Raw genomic sequence first — 15,617 nt, forward strand, 5'->3', positions numbered from 1 at the left:
TTCCAGGTAATTCATTACTACACTCTCATCCCCAATATATTTCAGGTAATTCATTACTACACTCTCATCCCCAATATATTCCAGGTAATTCATTACTACACTCTCATCCCCAATATATTCCAGGTAATTCATTACTACACTCTCATCCCCAATATATTTCAGGTAATTCATTACTACACTCTCATCCCCAATATATTCCAGGTAATTCATTACTACACTCTCATCCCCAATATATTTCAGGTAATTCATTACTACACTCTCATCCCCAATATATTCCAGGTAATTCATTACTACACTCTCATCCCCAATATATTCCAGGTAATTCATTACTACACTCTCATCCCCAATATATTTCAGGTAATTCATTACTACACTCTCATCCCCAATATATTCCAGGTAATTCATTACTACACTCTCATCCCCAATATATTCCAGGTAATTCATTACTACACTCTCATCCCCAATATATTCCAGGTAATTCATTACTACACTCTCATCCCCAATATATTTCAGGTAATTCATTACTACACTCTCATCCCCAATATATTCCAGGTAATTCATTACTTCACTCTCATCCCCAATATATCACACACACACACACACACACACACACACACACACACACACACACACACAGGTCCAGAGTAGCTCCGAGTGGAAGAAGAAAGTATTTCAATTCTCGTATGTCTCCCTGAGAGCCAATGGAAAAACGTGGAGCACCTCTAAAACCACAGTCCTTATCACTGGATAGAGAACAATAGAGAGACAGAGAGTACATTTTCAGACCTATGGAAGGTTCTTGAAACCACTGCGCTCAGAACTTTTGGTGGGGCATTGACCCAACGTCTTCTGACCTATATGTCTTTATATATCAGTCTGTTTAGTCCTACCCCCTCAGCAGCGTAGTGTGGGACAACTTCAGGGCCACTGTGAGCAGGTGTTTGTAATAGCATTGTCATGCGTGCTGAACATGACGTGTTTGTGGGGGTGTGTAGAAACTCCAGGAGATGGAGGAGAGGCGGATCGAGAGGGTGGGTGTGTCCATGAAGACGTACGCGGAGGTGGACCGCGAGGTGCTGCCTATCGTAGGGAAATGTCTAGACGGAATGACTAAGGCTGCCGAGTCCATTGAGCCTAAGACTGTGAGTACACACACACACACACACACACACACACACACACACACACACACACAATTGTGAGTTTAGTACTGTACCAAGTCACAACCATGTGGGTGCTATGTGTTGTTGATGGTATTTGCTCCTCACCAGAGTCCAGGCTCTTTGTATGACTAAATTCAAAAACACTGGAGGTATGTGCCTCGCCCATCTGCCTCAAATGCTCATCTGCTCGGTCGTAGTAGAGCCTGGGATTACAACTGGTGTGACTCTTTTCCCTGGAGCCCTGTCACTCACTCACTCAGCCACCTGACTCAACCAATCACCACTGAGCTAATTTAGACCCCGTCTCCTGACACTCCTAAAGTTAATGGTTTCAGAGAGCGAGCTGGGAAAACAGCAGGGAAGCAGGAGCAATAATGAGAGAAAGTGGGAAGCGAGAGCGAGTGAGTGAGTGAGTGAGTGAGTGATGTGAAGGAGAGAGAGAGAGATGTGAAGGAGAGAGAGAGATGTGAAGGAGTGAGTGAGTGATGTGAAGGAGAGAGAGAGAGATGTGAAGGAGGGAGAGAGAGAGATGTGAAGGAGAGAGAGAGAGATGTGAAGGAGAGAGAGAGATGTGAAGGAGAGAGAGAGATGTGAAGGAGAGAGAGAGAAAGATGTGGAGAGAGAGAGCGATAAGGTTCGCTTTGAGAGCGGAAATTCACAATTACACTCACAATTAAACAACTGTCTTTGCCAACCTCCTGTCTTCGCCAAGGGGCTCTCTCTCTCCTCTGCCGGATGGAGAATGTTGCTAAATTAAGTATCACACTACATCATGGCAGGAGGGAGCAGCTTTTCTGGATCTGGCCAGTTTATTGTCTGCACACTCAAAGTTAACTAGCAGTTCCCTACAAAACTGGGAGAAGATGAACTGATGCACTTAACCAGATAACAAACACCCATGTTGTTATTTTATCTCAAGTCATTGATGCATGAGTCATTGATATTGGCCAAAACAATCAGATTTTTCAAGCATTCAATCCAGTATGCTAAGATGGCGGACCATATCTTAGTGCAAGCAATAGAAAATCATCAGCTTTTGATGTGTTTGTGTGTGGGTTAGAGAAGGAAGGGGAGATGACTAAGCTAAGGCCTGTGCTTTTGCCTGTTCCAGGAAACAAAATAGGGATAACAGAGGCTGATGACCTCTAACCTTTGACCTTATCAGTATAGATAGGATAGAGATCAAGACCTCACAGCCTGCTGATTAACGAGCTGCTTCCTGACTGTCAGTCCCTGACGTCTGGTGTTTTCACCATAGCTCCTGTGTGACAGTTCCAGGTCGTTCCCCTCTTCCTCAGTTCAGGCTGTGGAGCCTCCCCGACCTCCGGTCACCCCCTGCATCCATCTTGATTGAGCCGAAGTAATGAACTGATAACAACAACTGGAAATAGTACAATAACAAATCAAGTCTTCCTGGTCTAGGACATTTCTGTCCTATGCTATTTCTGGACTTGGTTGAGGAAAACACAATCTGGTTTTAGGAATAGAAATAGAGTGAACAGAATTGTTTCTTTTAGATCAGTGTTTCAATCCTGTCTATATCTTTTCTCCATCCAGTCATATTCAAATGTTTGCTTAGCCATAAGATCTGAATTCCCCCTACTATCTGTCTCCCTACTTGATCCCACCCCACCAGGACTCGAAGCAGGTGGTGGAGTCGTATAAGTCTGGGTTCGAGCCCCCGGGGGACGTAGAATTTGAGGACTATGGGCCAGGCCAGTCCATGAAGAGGACGGTCTCCGAAACCAGCCTGTCCAACTCACGAGGAGAGGTCAAGGAACGACCCAGCGGGGGCAAGAGCAAGGGCAAACTGTGGCCTTTCATTAAGAACAAGAACAAGGTAACACACACACACACACTCTCTCACACACCTACTCGAAGGTCAAGCCTAAATTTGGGGGGGAGTTTTTTTTGGCCTCACTTCATTCTCCCTGTACAAGAATAAAGGACAAGAATGTGCATTGTTTTTGGCCATACTGTCTTTAACAGGGCTTTGATAATTGTCAGAGACTTCAGGGGACATTGTTGTAGGTCTTGGTGTTACTGTGTAGTAAATAACAGTAAAATGTGACTTTAATGTTTCATTTGGGTTGTCATTATAGTTCTGTTGGGTTGTTATTTATTGTTCTGGTCATTTTGTGATTACAGTACGTTAGTAGTGTTGTCAGTGTTATTATTTGCCACCCTTTACCCCCCCCATACCCCTGCTGGTTACTCACTGGTCATCAACATCATCCTCACTGTCGTTGAGCCACCAACCAACTCTTAACTTTAACGTGTTAACATAACAACAACAACAACAACCAACTAATGCATCCTCAATAACTGAGTCCTCCCCCTCCTCCCTTCCACTCCCTCTCTCTGGGCAGGACAGATTAACTCACTCCCCTGCACACTGTCCTGTAGCCTAATAACAGTCTCCTTCATTGACCCTCCTCTTACACCGGGGGTGGGGTCTGTCTGGAATGGCCTCTTCTCCCACAGCACGGCCCCTTGGTTCTGTATGGCTAGGCTGTCTAACACGGGGCCATTTGGGATGAGGGTCTAATGTTGGAATTGGCACCATTCGTACCTAATGGTGTCACTTCGTGATAGAGCTAGGGTGTGTGTGAGCGTCTGTGGCGTGTGGGTGTGCATGTCACTCACTAGCGCCGACTCCCTGCGGTTTGAGCATGATGTGTGTTGTCTGTTTGGTGTTCGTCCTGTTATATTGTAAGTGTGTTATATTTATGAGACTCTAAAGCGTAAGGGACAACTAATGACAGGGTGTTTGTCCTTACCTTTTTTTGTAAGGCCATGCACGTACTGTACCCCGAGAGTGTTAAGGCGTCCAGATGCTTCCCATCCAAAACAGTTTGAGCGTATATTACGATAACATTTTGTGACGTTTTTTGTTTGTTTTTGGTCTTCGGCTGTTCGTGCACACACTATTTTTTCTTGAGGCAAGCCCAAGTTCGGAAGGCGATGTCTACGCCCCTTTTCCGGTGATTGGTCAACAGTAGGGATTCTTCAATTAAGTCATTCAAGGAGAGACACCTCGTTTTCGTGCACATTTTTTCACTCGAGAAATACTGCACCAAACATCTGAGATGTAAAATTGCGCGACCAGGAGCTCCTCTGCAAAAACGTCAAAATTAATGACAGATTTCTTTCAGTTATCTTCGATTAATTCTGACTATTTTGAGAAAGTGTATACTGGCTACAGCATCCCAAGAGGGACAAACAGTCCTATTGTTTTTCAAGCCAAGGTCTTCGTCTTCGTTCAAACCAAAGCATCCTGACGCCTTTAGGGGAACAGAATGTCCAGGAAGGACACAGACACACACATACAGGGAATCAGAGAGGTGCGGGTGGCTGTCATAATCGACCTCTACGTCTTTGGCGCCCGGGGAACAGTGGGTTAACTGCCTTGCTGAGGGGGCAGAACAACATATTGTATAACATATATAACATATAACATACCTTGTCAGCTCGCGGATTCGATCTAGGGACTTTCCAGTTACTGGCCCAACGCTCTAACAAGTAGGCTACCTGCACAGTGAAAACATGTGAGACTTGTATCAGAGCAGAGCCGATACGGAAGACACGTGTTAGATCCTAGCCCTTTGCTATCTATAGAATGTCCAACTAGAACTTCTCTCTGAATTAAAAGAGCAGCAAACCATTTACTTGATTTATTTACGTTTCGTTAACTTTGGTTTTAAAAGATGGGTATCCAAAGTGCTTTCATGCATGTTCTCTCACTGAGTATCAAAGCAATCTGTCAGTACAAATGGCAGATCTCTCTCTAGCTCCCAAAGGGCTGATAGCTCATTAATTGAGCATTAAGTGGTTTGGGATTGCAGGAGTTCGGTTTCTGTGATTGAAATTCAGCCACTGTCACATCTCGGAGGATATGGTGAATTTCTAGTCCAAGAGCTTGCATGTGATGACGTTTCCCCCCCCCAAAAACCACTTGCTACAAAATGGAAGCTTGCATGTGCTTCCTGTAAAGCTGTCTGTTTAAATGTGTGGCAGCTGCAGCACCTTGCAATAACACTCTATTAACACTTCTGACTCACTCTGTTTAGAAATGTTACGGCCGTCGCTTGACAAGTTGTTTTTACTTCACGTTTGTTTGTCTGACAAGATTATACCACATAACAGCTGGTTACTTATGACACTGGGTTTGTTTGTGTTTGATATCTATTTTGGTTGTCTTTGTTCCCGTTGGGTTTTTCTGTTACCTGTTTTTAACATTATTTGGGCCTTTATTTATCTCGTTTTGTGTTCCTCCCTCCTTCCTTTTTTGTCCTCTTGTTTTGATTCTGCCCCTTTTCCTCCTCCTCCTCTTCTTCTTGTCCTCCGTCACGGCTCCCTCTCATACTGGTAGCTTATGTCCCTGTTAACGTCCCCGCACCAGCCCCCCCCTGCCCCCCCAGCCTCCAGCCCCCCCTCACCCTCTGCTGTTCCCAACGACCCCCAGTCTCCCAAGCAGAACAAGGAGCCCCTCTCCAATCGCTTCAATGAGTTCATGGCCTCCAAACCCAAAATGACTTGCCTCCGGAGCCTGAGGCGAGGGGTAAGTGTGTGTGTGTCGTGCTGTGAGTGTTTGTGGTTGTGTGTCTGTGAGAGTGTGGTGAGTGTGTGCGTGTGCGTGCGTGCATGTGTGTGTGCTCGCCTGTCTCTGAGCTCTGTGGCGTCGCTGTATGGGGGAGGTTATACTCCAGTTGGCATCAGGCCTAAATTCTTCAGGTATCTCTTAATAATCTGTAATTGGCTATCGATTAGATCTTCATGATTTCCCAGTGTGCCAGAGATAACATCTCAACCTTACAATGAAATTTGCTGGTCCAAATCTATTTAGGACAACTCTGTCTATCCTCCAGCCTCCTCCATACGGCGTTCTGCCTGTGTCTGTATCTGTGTTACGCTTCTCTAGCATGCTTCCATAGTTCTGCGCTAGCGGAATCACATATTCAGTCGTCTGTCTGTCTGTCTTTCCAGACATAAACTCATGAACTCTCCAACCTGTTTCCTCAGTCTCCACTTTGAACTCTAAAACTGCTTCACACACAATGACAGTGTCACCAGAGCTCCCTCCCAATGACAGACATGTGTACAGTGCCTTGCGAAAGTATTCGGCCCCCTTGAACTTTGCGACCTTTTGCCACATTTCAGGCATCAAACATAAAGATATAAAACTGTATTTTTTTGTGAAGAATCAACAACAAGTGGGACACAATCATAAAGTGGAACGACATTTATTGGATATTTCAAACTTTTTTAACAAATCAAAAACTGAAAAATTGGGCGTGCAAAATTATTCAGCCCCTTTACTTTCAGTGCAGCAAACTCTCTCCAGAAGTTCAGTGAGGATCTCTGAATGATCCAATGTTGACCTAAATGACTAATGATGATAAATACAATCCACCTGTGTGTAATCAAGTCTCCGTATAAATGCACCTGCACTGTGATAGTCTCAGAGGTCCGTTAAAAGCGCAGAGAGCATCATGAAGAACAAGGAACACACCAGGCAGGTCCGAGATACTGTTGTGAAGAAGTTTAAAGCCGGATTTGGATACAAAAATATTTCCCAAGCTTTAAACATCCCAAGGAGCACTGTGCAAGTGATAATATTGAAATGGAAGGAGTATCAGACCACTGCAAATCTACCAAGACCTGGCCGTCCCTCTACACTTTCAGCTCATACAAGGAGAAGACTGATCAGAGATGCAGCCAAGAGGCCCATGATCACTCTGGATGAACTGCAGAGATCTACAGCTGAGGTGGGAGACTCTGTCCATAGGACAACAATCAGTCGTATATTGCACAAATCTGGCCTTTATGGAAGAGTGGCAAGAAGAAAGCCATTTCTTAAAGATATCCATAAAAAGTGTTGTTTAAAGTTTGCCACAAGCCACCTGGGAGACACACCAAACATGTGGAAGCAGGTACTCTGGTCAGATGAAACCAAAATTGAACTTTTTGGCAACAATGCAAAACGTTATGTTTGGCGTAAAAGCAACACAGCTGAACACACCATCCCCACTGTCAAACATGGTGGTGGCAGCATCATGGTTTAGGCCTTCTTTTCTTCAGCAGGGACAGGGAAGATGGTTAAAATTGATGGGAAGATGGATAGAGCCAAATACAGGACGATTCTGGAAGAATCTTGTTGGAAGAACCTGATGGAGTCTGCAAAAGACCTGAGACTGGGACGGAGATTTGTCTTCCAACAAGACAATGATCCAAAACATAAAGCAAAATCTACAATGGAATGGTTCAAAAATAAACATATCCAGGTGTTAGAATGGCCAAGTCAAAGTCCAGACCTGAATCTAATTGAGAATCTGTGGAAAGAACTGAAAACTGCTGTTCACAAATGCTCTCCATCCAACCTCACTGAGCTCGAGCTGTTTTGCAAGGAAGAATGGGAAAAAATTTCAGTCTCTCGATGTGCAAAACTGATAGAGACATACCCCAAGCGACTTACAGCTGTAATCGCAGCAAAAGGTGGCGCTACAAAGTATTAACTTAAGGGGGCTGAATAATTTTGCACGCCCAATTTTTCAGTTTTTGATTTGTTAAAAAAGTTTGAAATATCCAATAAATGTAATTCCACTTCATGATTGTGTCCCACTTGTTGTTGATTCTTCACAAAAAAATACTGTTTTATATCTTTATGTTTGAAGCCTGAAATGTGGCAAAAGGTCGCAAAGTTCAAGGGGGCCGAATACTTTCGCAAGGCACTGTAGGTATCCTACCACATTGTAGCTCTCCTTGGAGAGTCGCCATGATGATGCAATGAAAGAAAGCACAAGTAGTACATTTGCTAGGTGTAGTAATAGGGAGAGTATAAGCAACTGGAAGAAGTTTTGTTTTTTAGTCAAGAACTACTTCCTTCCTTCCGCCTATCTGGGTCAAACTGAAAATCAGTAACAGTATAATGTGTTAAGATTATGCATGAAGTCAAAAGTCACAGTATATTGATTAGGACGTTGCGCTGGCCGCTATTGGCTGATTGAGTCACTGAGTCTGTCGGGCCGGGCCTGGCCTGGCTTGCAAGCAGGGCTTTTTTAGACGACCGTGGGGTTCGACACACCCTCTTTATCTGCAGGCACACACACACGCTGCAGCTATGTGGTGTCATGGCGAGTTTCTATTCCTAAATCAGCCAGAACCGTGATCCCTGTCCAAGTCACACCCACGGGGCCGACAGAGCTCCCTCTTGAGGTCAAGAACGTGCTTAGCTGCTCACGTGTTCCTTCCGGCCTCAACTAATACAGTTTGTTTATGTTCGTATCTTTTGAAGGGCAACAGTTAGAATGCAGTAGAGCCATATATTTCTCATAGCCCGGCCCACAATCTATGATGTCTGTGAAATCAAAGGAACAATAGTAGTAGTAGTGTAATTAAAACAATGTTCTCCTGTGATAAATTATTGAAGGTCAGGAGAAGGAGGAAGTAGGGCAAATCTATCAGGAAGTGAACATTTCCCAAACAGGAAGTGGAGCAATGACCATCTTCTAAACTGGCAGGCCAGGGTAGTTCTATATCTGAAGCATTGTTTTCTGTTAATGTTGCAGATTCAAATGAGTTCATTCCTGTATGACCTTTCTGTAACATTTGAATGAAGTGAAGGGAAAGAAAGGAAAAAGGTCAGGTTTTTGTTTTGGTCGGGCAGGGCGATGTATTGAGCACGAGATTGCCTATGTTTTAAGATTAATAGTGCTAAATATGAATCTCTCAACATTCTCTTCACTCCTTTTCATTATCCATATGGATGAAGTATTTCTGTTGTTTTTGTATGTGTATATTAACGTTGTTAAGAATACTCGTAGACATCAGTTTTGTGTTAAACTTTCTTTTCTTTTAGGAACTCATTTTAAAAGCAGTAGAGAAGTCACTTCAAACATGAGCCGTCTGCTCTGCACAAGCTGGAACGGGCGGCCATATTGCCTGCCCTGCTTAAACAGCTGCTGTGCAACTGCACAGCACCTCAGTGTCATAGTAATCCACAAGGCCTCTTAAAGAAGCCCTCTATCACTGGTCACACGCATAGAGATCCTATTAAATGACTAGAGGTGCTATGTCAAACCCCTCAAATTTCCAGCATGGTATGAAAATGGCAGCCATACATGCGGTAAAGAGGTGAATCGTACTCGACCAAAACAATGGAAATGCCATGGTAATGCATGGGGGAAGATCCTGAATCTCCTCATTGCCCCACAGGAAAATGAACCTACAGTTAGGCTATTGTTTATATGTGTATTTCATACTATGTTGAAGTAAAAATTGGAGTAAATTGCTTGTATGGATGTCAACCCCAACACATGTTCATGCCATTGTCACCAATCAACTGCATTACAGTTAAAAAATACCACCACTGGTTTCTGTAGGGAAAGGGGGATACCTAGTCAGTCAACTGAATGCATTCACCCGAAATGTGTCTTCCGCATTTAACCCAACCCCTCTGAATCAGAGAGGTGCAGGGGGGGGGCTGCCTTAATCAATGTCAGCGCCCAAGGAGCAGTTGTTGTTGGGGGTTAACTGCCTTGCTCAAAGGGCAGATGGGCACATTTTCCCACCTTGCCGGCTCAGGGAATCGAACCAGCAACCTTTTGGTTACTGACCCAACATTTTTAACCTCCAGGCTACCTGCCGCTCAGGTATGCTAGCTATGCTACCAGCTTATACGAATGGGAGTTAGCATTTAACAGTCATGTCTTTCGAAGCCTGAAAAGGGACAGCTTCTAAATGCTATGCAGCGAAAACTGCCCAAAATCTAAAAATCTATCTGAAGTCAGCACATTGTGGGCCTGTTACAATACATAAAATCCGGACGGATTTGACATATATCCACTTTGTTAGATCAGATTTGTTGAATGTGGGCCAATCCGGCGTCCTTCTTCTACCACCCATTGACCTCTTTATGGCCTCCATTGTGGTCAGGGAGAAATCCAAAGCAGTCTAATTGGAATGAATGGCATTAGAGGGATAGGTGATGCATTTCCTGCTTTTACTGATGAAGGAAATTTAAAGTAAGGCATGTGATAAATCAGTAATTGTGTAATAGAATTATTGTCAACCTAAAATATTGTCATCAAATTAGAAATACAATTTACACAGGTTTCTAAAAATTGCCTGTATGAATAGCCTCTAAAATATATATGTAAATAGACCATAAATGTCCCAATGTTTGTTTTCTTGGAAAGCTTTGTCATATTATGATACAGTACTTGTTGCAATTACAACTTGTCTATGTCCTATCATCAAATTATTTCAGCCTGGGTTTGGCTGTAGGTTGACTGCATTGTTTGTATGGAATGTTATATTGACAGGTAATTTGAAACTTTATTGAAATCATTCCACTTAAACTGGCTGGCTGGCTAGCTAACAAACATACTGGGCAGATAATCTTCAAATTCATTGTTTTACACATATCTCATCACAGCATTGGCTGACCAACTCCCTTACCAACATGGCTGACCTTTTGTACCGTCATAAGAAGATTCATGTCCGTTGTAGTATTCTAATTCCTAATTCTAACCAAGTTATTTGTCAATCGTAGTACAGCACTACACTGCACAGGTGCTATTAGTGAGTGAAAATATGAATATTATCATTTCAATAAACCTCAGTATTGACTGAGCAAAATATTAGTTATGAAATGTGATATCTTTGACAGGGCCAATGGCTTTGAGATAGCCAATGTCCGTTTTCTTTCCTTATGACAGGTTATATAACATGTGATATGAGTGTGTATTTTAATGTCATGCTAGTTGTGTCTGTAGGTTGGGTTCTGGGTTCAGTCTTTGGCCAACAGCTGCACAGCAGAGGTATGCTTTACCCAGCATCCCCCAGTGGGAGGGCTTGTCATTCCTCAGCCCTCTGGGGCCAGCCCTCTGATCCAACGCCAGATATACAGAGAGACAGAGACAGAGAGACAGAGAGACAGAGAGAGAGAGAGAGAGAGAGAGAGAGAGAGAGAGAGAGAGAGAGAGAGAGAGAGAGAGAGAGTGAGAGTGTGTGTGGTGGATATAGCAAGGATAAATGATGACAGCATCATCAGAGTGAGTCAGAGAGTGTTTCTCTGAGAAAACACAGAAAGAAAGAGAGATGGATGATGTGTGTGTGTGTGTGTGTGCGTACGTGCGTGCGTGCGTGCGTGCATGCGGGGGAGAGTGAAAACCCATTAGCCTCATTAGTAGCCCTGTGCTAATTGATGAAGCTGTGTTGTTCTCTCTCATAACCATGGCAGCAGCCTCCTACTCGCCCTCTCTCGCTCTGTTATCACAAAGACTGGAGGACTCAGGGCATACCCACGTACGCTTTCGAGGCCAGACAATATGTTGTAAGTGTGTATGTTGGCCGATGCGTGCGTGCCTTAATTAGGAAATATGTGTGTGTGTCTCAGCCATGTGCAGCACAGACAGTAGTCTCATATCATGATGATGCATTGACAGTATATACACTACCGTTCAAAAGTTTGGGGTCACTTTGAAATGTCCTTGTTTTTGAAAGGACATAAAATAACATCAAATTGATCAGAAATACAGTGTGGACATTGTTAATGTTGTAAATGACTATTGCTGGAAACGGCAGATTTCGCATGGAATAGCCTTCATTTCTCAGAACAAGAATAGACTGATGAGTTTCAGAAGAAAGGTCTTTGTTTCTGGCCATTTTGAGTCTATAATCGAACCCACAAATGCTCATGCTCCAGATACTCAACTAGTCTGAAGAAGGCCCGTTTTATTGCTTCTTTAATCAGCACAACAGTTTTCAGTGCTAACATAATTGCAAAAGGGTTTTCTAATGATCAATTAGCCATTTAAAATGATCAACTTGGATTAGCTAGCACAACGTGCCAGTGGATCACAGGAGTGATGGTTGCTGATTATGGTCCTCTGTACGCCTATGTAGATATTCCATAAAAAAATTGTCTGTTTCCAGCTACAATAGTCATTTACAACATTAACAATGACTACACTGTATTTCTGATCAATTTGATGCTCATTTTATGGACAAAAAAAAGGTGATTTTCTTTCAAACACAAGGACAATACATAGAAATAATAATTTATTTCCAGTAAGACACTGTTGCCATTTTAGATATTTTTGTTTCCTTCTAAATGAGGCTAGTGTCTGTGACTGCCTCACTGTATTTCACATGACCCTTCTGCCCTGTTGTAAGACCACACTATCCAAATGATCAGAACCAGGGATGACCTCATTTCCTGTCCCACATCTCAGCTTGTGGCGCTTTCTGTTGCAACACCACCAACCCCAGTATTGCATTGGACTCCTGCTGCAGTGCACATTTTTGGTAGGGGTCAATTCTCAAAGTGTCACAAGCACGACCCTTAAACTAAGGAAGTGGGATTGGAGCGTGGTGAATGATGGGTCTCCCCACCATTTGCTCCTTCATCTTGTTTTCTGGGGTTCACAACATTGGGTTGTGGTGCTCATAACACTTTTTTTTGGTAGGGTTTAATCTACCCAGAATTCACCCCTCCAGCGCATCCTTCTATGTGCTGGCACCATGGCACCATAGCCTATCTGTATACCATGTACCTATATCTACCCATCTGTCTGAGACGTCTGACACGTCACGTTTTGACCCTATACACTCAGCTACAACAGATACTGGGGAACAACAGACCTCCCCTGTCTATTACACCAGCAAGTTCTTAACGGAAATACCACAGTGAGAACAATTGTCAATGTCGAGAGGGATAATTAGGCACGATGGGGAGGCTGATGGAAGGCCCATTCCAGGTGAATGACTTGATTACAGGACCAAAGGGAGTATGGCCTGGCCTCATCATGGCCCCCCCGAGTGCGGCCTTTGAGCTGTTAACTGGATTACAGGTCGTTCGCTGTAGCTGGAGCGACCCAGTGTGTCAAAAGTATCTCTTTCCTTTGTTTCCTACAAACTACCCCCTCATAGTAAGTCATTACAGGGATTAAAGCTGGAGTGACCCAGTGGGTGTTAAAAGTATCTCTCCTCTCTATAACCATGGAGCTCACAATAGGCTCTAACGATCTTTAATAGTGCAATCCCTGTATGTGCAATTAAACCGAAGCAACCTCTTACATTATGATTTTTCCAGTTCTCTTTTTCTTCTTCTATCATTTGCCTTAATTGTCCTTTAAATCAAACAAATATAATTAATAATGAATCTTTGATGAACCAAGTGGTTATGGTTGTAGTTCGACCTTACTGAACTCATTGATAAAGAAGGCTGCTACTAGTTCCTGATTACTTGTGCTCATGGGCATGTATCCTGCCTGCTATAGCTTTGAATCTATGAGCAACTTCTCCCTAGTCTGAGTGCCAGTCTGTTTGTGCTTTCTTGACAACTCAGACTGGCCCAAACAGACTGGCACTTAGGCTCACCTCTCCCATGAGTGAATGTCACTGTTTGAAACATATCGTCTCTATGTGAACATGCAAACTGTCATCATGCTTTACTGTGACACACGTAGCCACCTGTTAAATGCTGTCATTGTGTGTGTGTGTGTGTGTGTGTGTGTGTGTGTGTGTGTGTGTGTGTGTGTGTGTGTGTGTGGGGGGGGGGGTACAGGGAGAACAGAGAGGGGGGTGTTATCATCCATCCTCTGTCCTCCTGTTTTCCTGCAGTGGGTGTCTCGACTCACCTCTCTCTCTCTCTGTCTCTCCTTCTCTCACTTTGCTCGCTCTCATTCGCCGTCCTGTGCAGTCTAGACTTGTGAGTTGGCTTCCTTGTCATCACCTCAAGTCATTTTAAAACCCAACTCTTATTTTGTCATTCATCCCTGAAACCTGACGTTGAACTTCACCAGACGAGAGAAGAGTTAACTAGAGCCATTACGTTATATCGGGAGATAGTCCTGAGAATGACCGGTTATTGTCTTGGAATAGCGTCTCGCTGAGGTATTGCAGACTTTGTTTTTTCCATTGTAATTAGAACAAACTGTGGGAGCGTCCAAACGAACCAGCATCTGCAAAGAGCCTCAGACCTGTTGCACCTCACGTATCTGATCTGCCGTTTTTCACAAATGATGATGGGTCTATGCATTTGCTGTTCAGTTTGTGAAAGCTCTGGTTATCACCTTGGTCAAGACGAACATCTTCGAATCCAATGACCGCAGCAATCTACCATATACAAAGCATCCAAGACTTCTACCTTGCCCTTTCCAGGTTTTGAAACACCCAATTATTTTCCTCATATGGTGAAGTTTGGCTAAGGAACTGCTTTTTCTTCTCAATATCCATGTCAACAACTAACGACATGCTGTGCATGTGCATGCAGTACCAGGAGGAACCGAAATGGACAATTGCTATGTGTTATTCTGCTGTTGTCTGACTTTTATCTGTTCTCTTTCTCTCCTGCTCCTCCTGCCGTTTCTCTCGCCTCTCTTCTACCCATGAAGCTTTCTCTCAAGCTGGTAAGCATGACCGTAACACTGCATGACCGTAGTGGCGTGAACCGCATTCTGAGCGTCGTGTGCACGTCCACCTAGCACCACGACGTGGTTGAGAATTCTTGTGTGGCCGCTGTTTGTTGGCATTTGGTTCCTGTCGTCCGTTGTCTTTCATTTATTTAGTCATTTTGTTGTGACATGAGGATGGATTTTGCCGATGCAGACCCGTGTTGTTGTCTCATAATTTTTGTTTTTGTGTGTATTATTATTGTTTGTTGTGTCTCTCCCCACTGTGCCTGTGTGCTCTGTGCAGATCACACTCAATTCCCACGTCCGGAATCTTATTGAGGTGATCAGAATTACAGTTAATGTTTTGTTTGTCAGTCAGACCTGGGTTTTCGAATACTATTTGAAATCGTTGAAGTCATTTTCTTTTCATTTCATCGCAACAGACAAGCTCGGTCAAGTATTTGAAAGGATTTCAAATAGTATTTGAACTTAGGTCCGTCTGTCTGTCTGCTAGTTCCATCCCCTTTGATTTGTCCTCATACTCGTTAGATGCAAAGATGGATGATTCCAATAGATGCATAATAATCAAAGCTGGTAGATGGGTAGATACTGTAAAATCAAAGATGTGATACATGCTGATTTTGATAAATAGTCATTAACAGTGTTCTTAGTATGCACTTTGCAAGCCTCTAAAGATGATGTTTTTCAGCCTTCGCTGCCAAGCTCAGAGTGGTTTTGATGTAGAAATTAATGGCCCAAAAAGAGCTAAACTAAAATGTCCAGACGATGCCGAGCCTTCCAGGAATACCAAGTATTTTCCACTGAAATGCAGAACAGATGGGAACAAATGAAATTGAGCTTTTTTTTTTGTCTCAGTCAGGTAGAAACTCAGAGATCCTATTACATTACTAGAGGGGCTATGTCATAAACACTCAACGTTCCGGAATGGGGTGAAAATGGCATCCATATTGGTCAGAGAGAAATAATCAAAACCAGTCTTATTGGAATGAATGGCAGTAGAGGCATAATCCTGGAAAATAAAAGTAAGGCATAT

The 15,617-nt window shown here is 43.4% G+C and overlaps 1 protein-coding gene across 50 annotated transcripts in view; it reads left to right on the plus strand.

Annotated features, from left to right (window-relative positions):
- LOC110509593 (formin-binding protein 1) overlaps positions 1–15,617 on the plus strand; it is a 107,900-nt gene that overhangs the window by 82,002 nt on the left and 10,281 nt on the right. For 10 of the 50 annotated variants that reach the window (XM_090227141.1, XM_090227143.1, XM_090227138.1 and 7 more), the window contains exons 8-11: positions 996–1,142; positions 2,800–3,003; positions 5,536–5,724; positions 14,868–14,903. In XM_090227141.1, the coding sequence (XP_090083267.1) occupies positions 996–1,142; positions 2,800–3,003; positions 5,536–5,724; positions 14,868–14,903 (576 nt within the window). Of the gene's footprint in view, positions 1–995; positions 1,143–2,799; positions 3,004–5,535; positions 5,725–14,563; positions 14,579–14,867; positions 14,904–15,617 lie in introns of all 50 variants that reach the window. The other 40 variants (XM_090227176.1, XM_090227177.1, XM_090227172.1 and 37 more) reach the window with 7 other exon arrangements.

The sequence above is a fragment of the Oncorhynchus mykiss genome, chromosome 29, assembly GCF_057628025.1.
Source record: "Oncorhynchus mykiss isolate SJ-2025 chromosome 29, ASM5762802v1, whole genome shotgun sequence".
In the NCBI taxonomy this organism is placed as follows: Eukaryota; Metazoa; Chordata; class Actinopteri; order Salmoniformes; family Salmonidae; genus Oncorhynchus; species Oncorhynchus mykiss.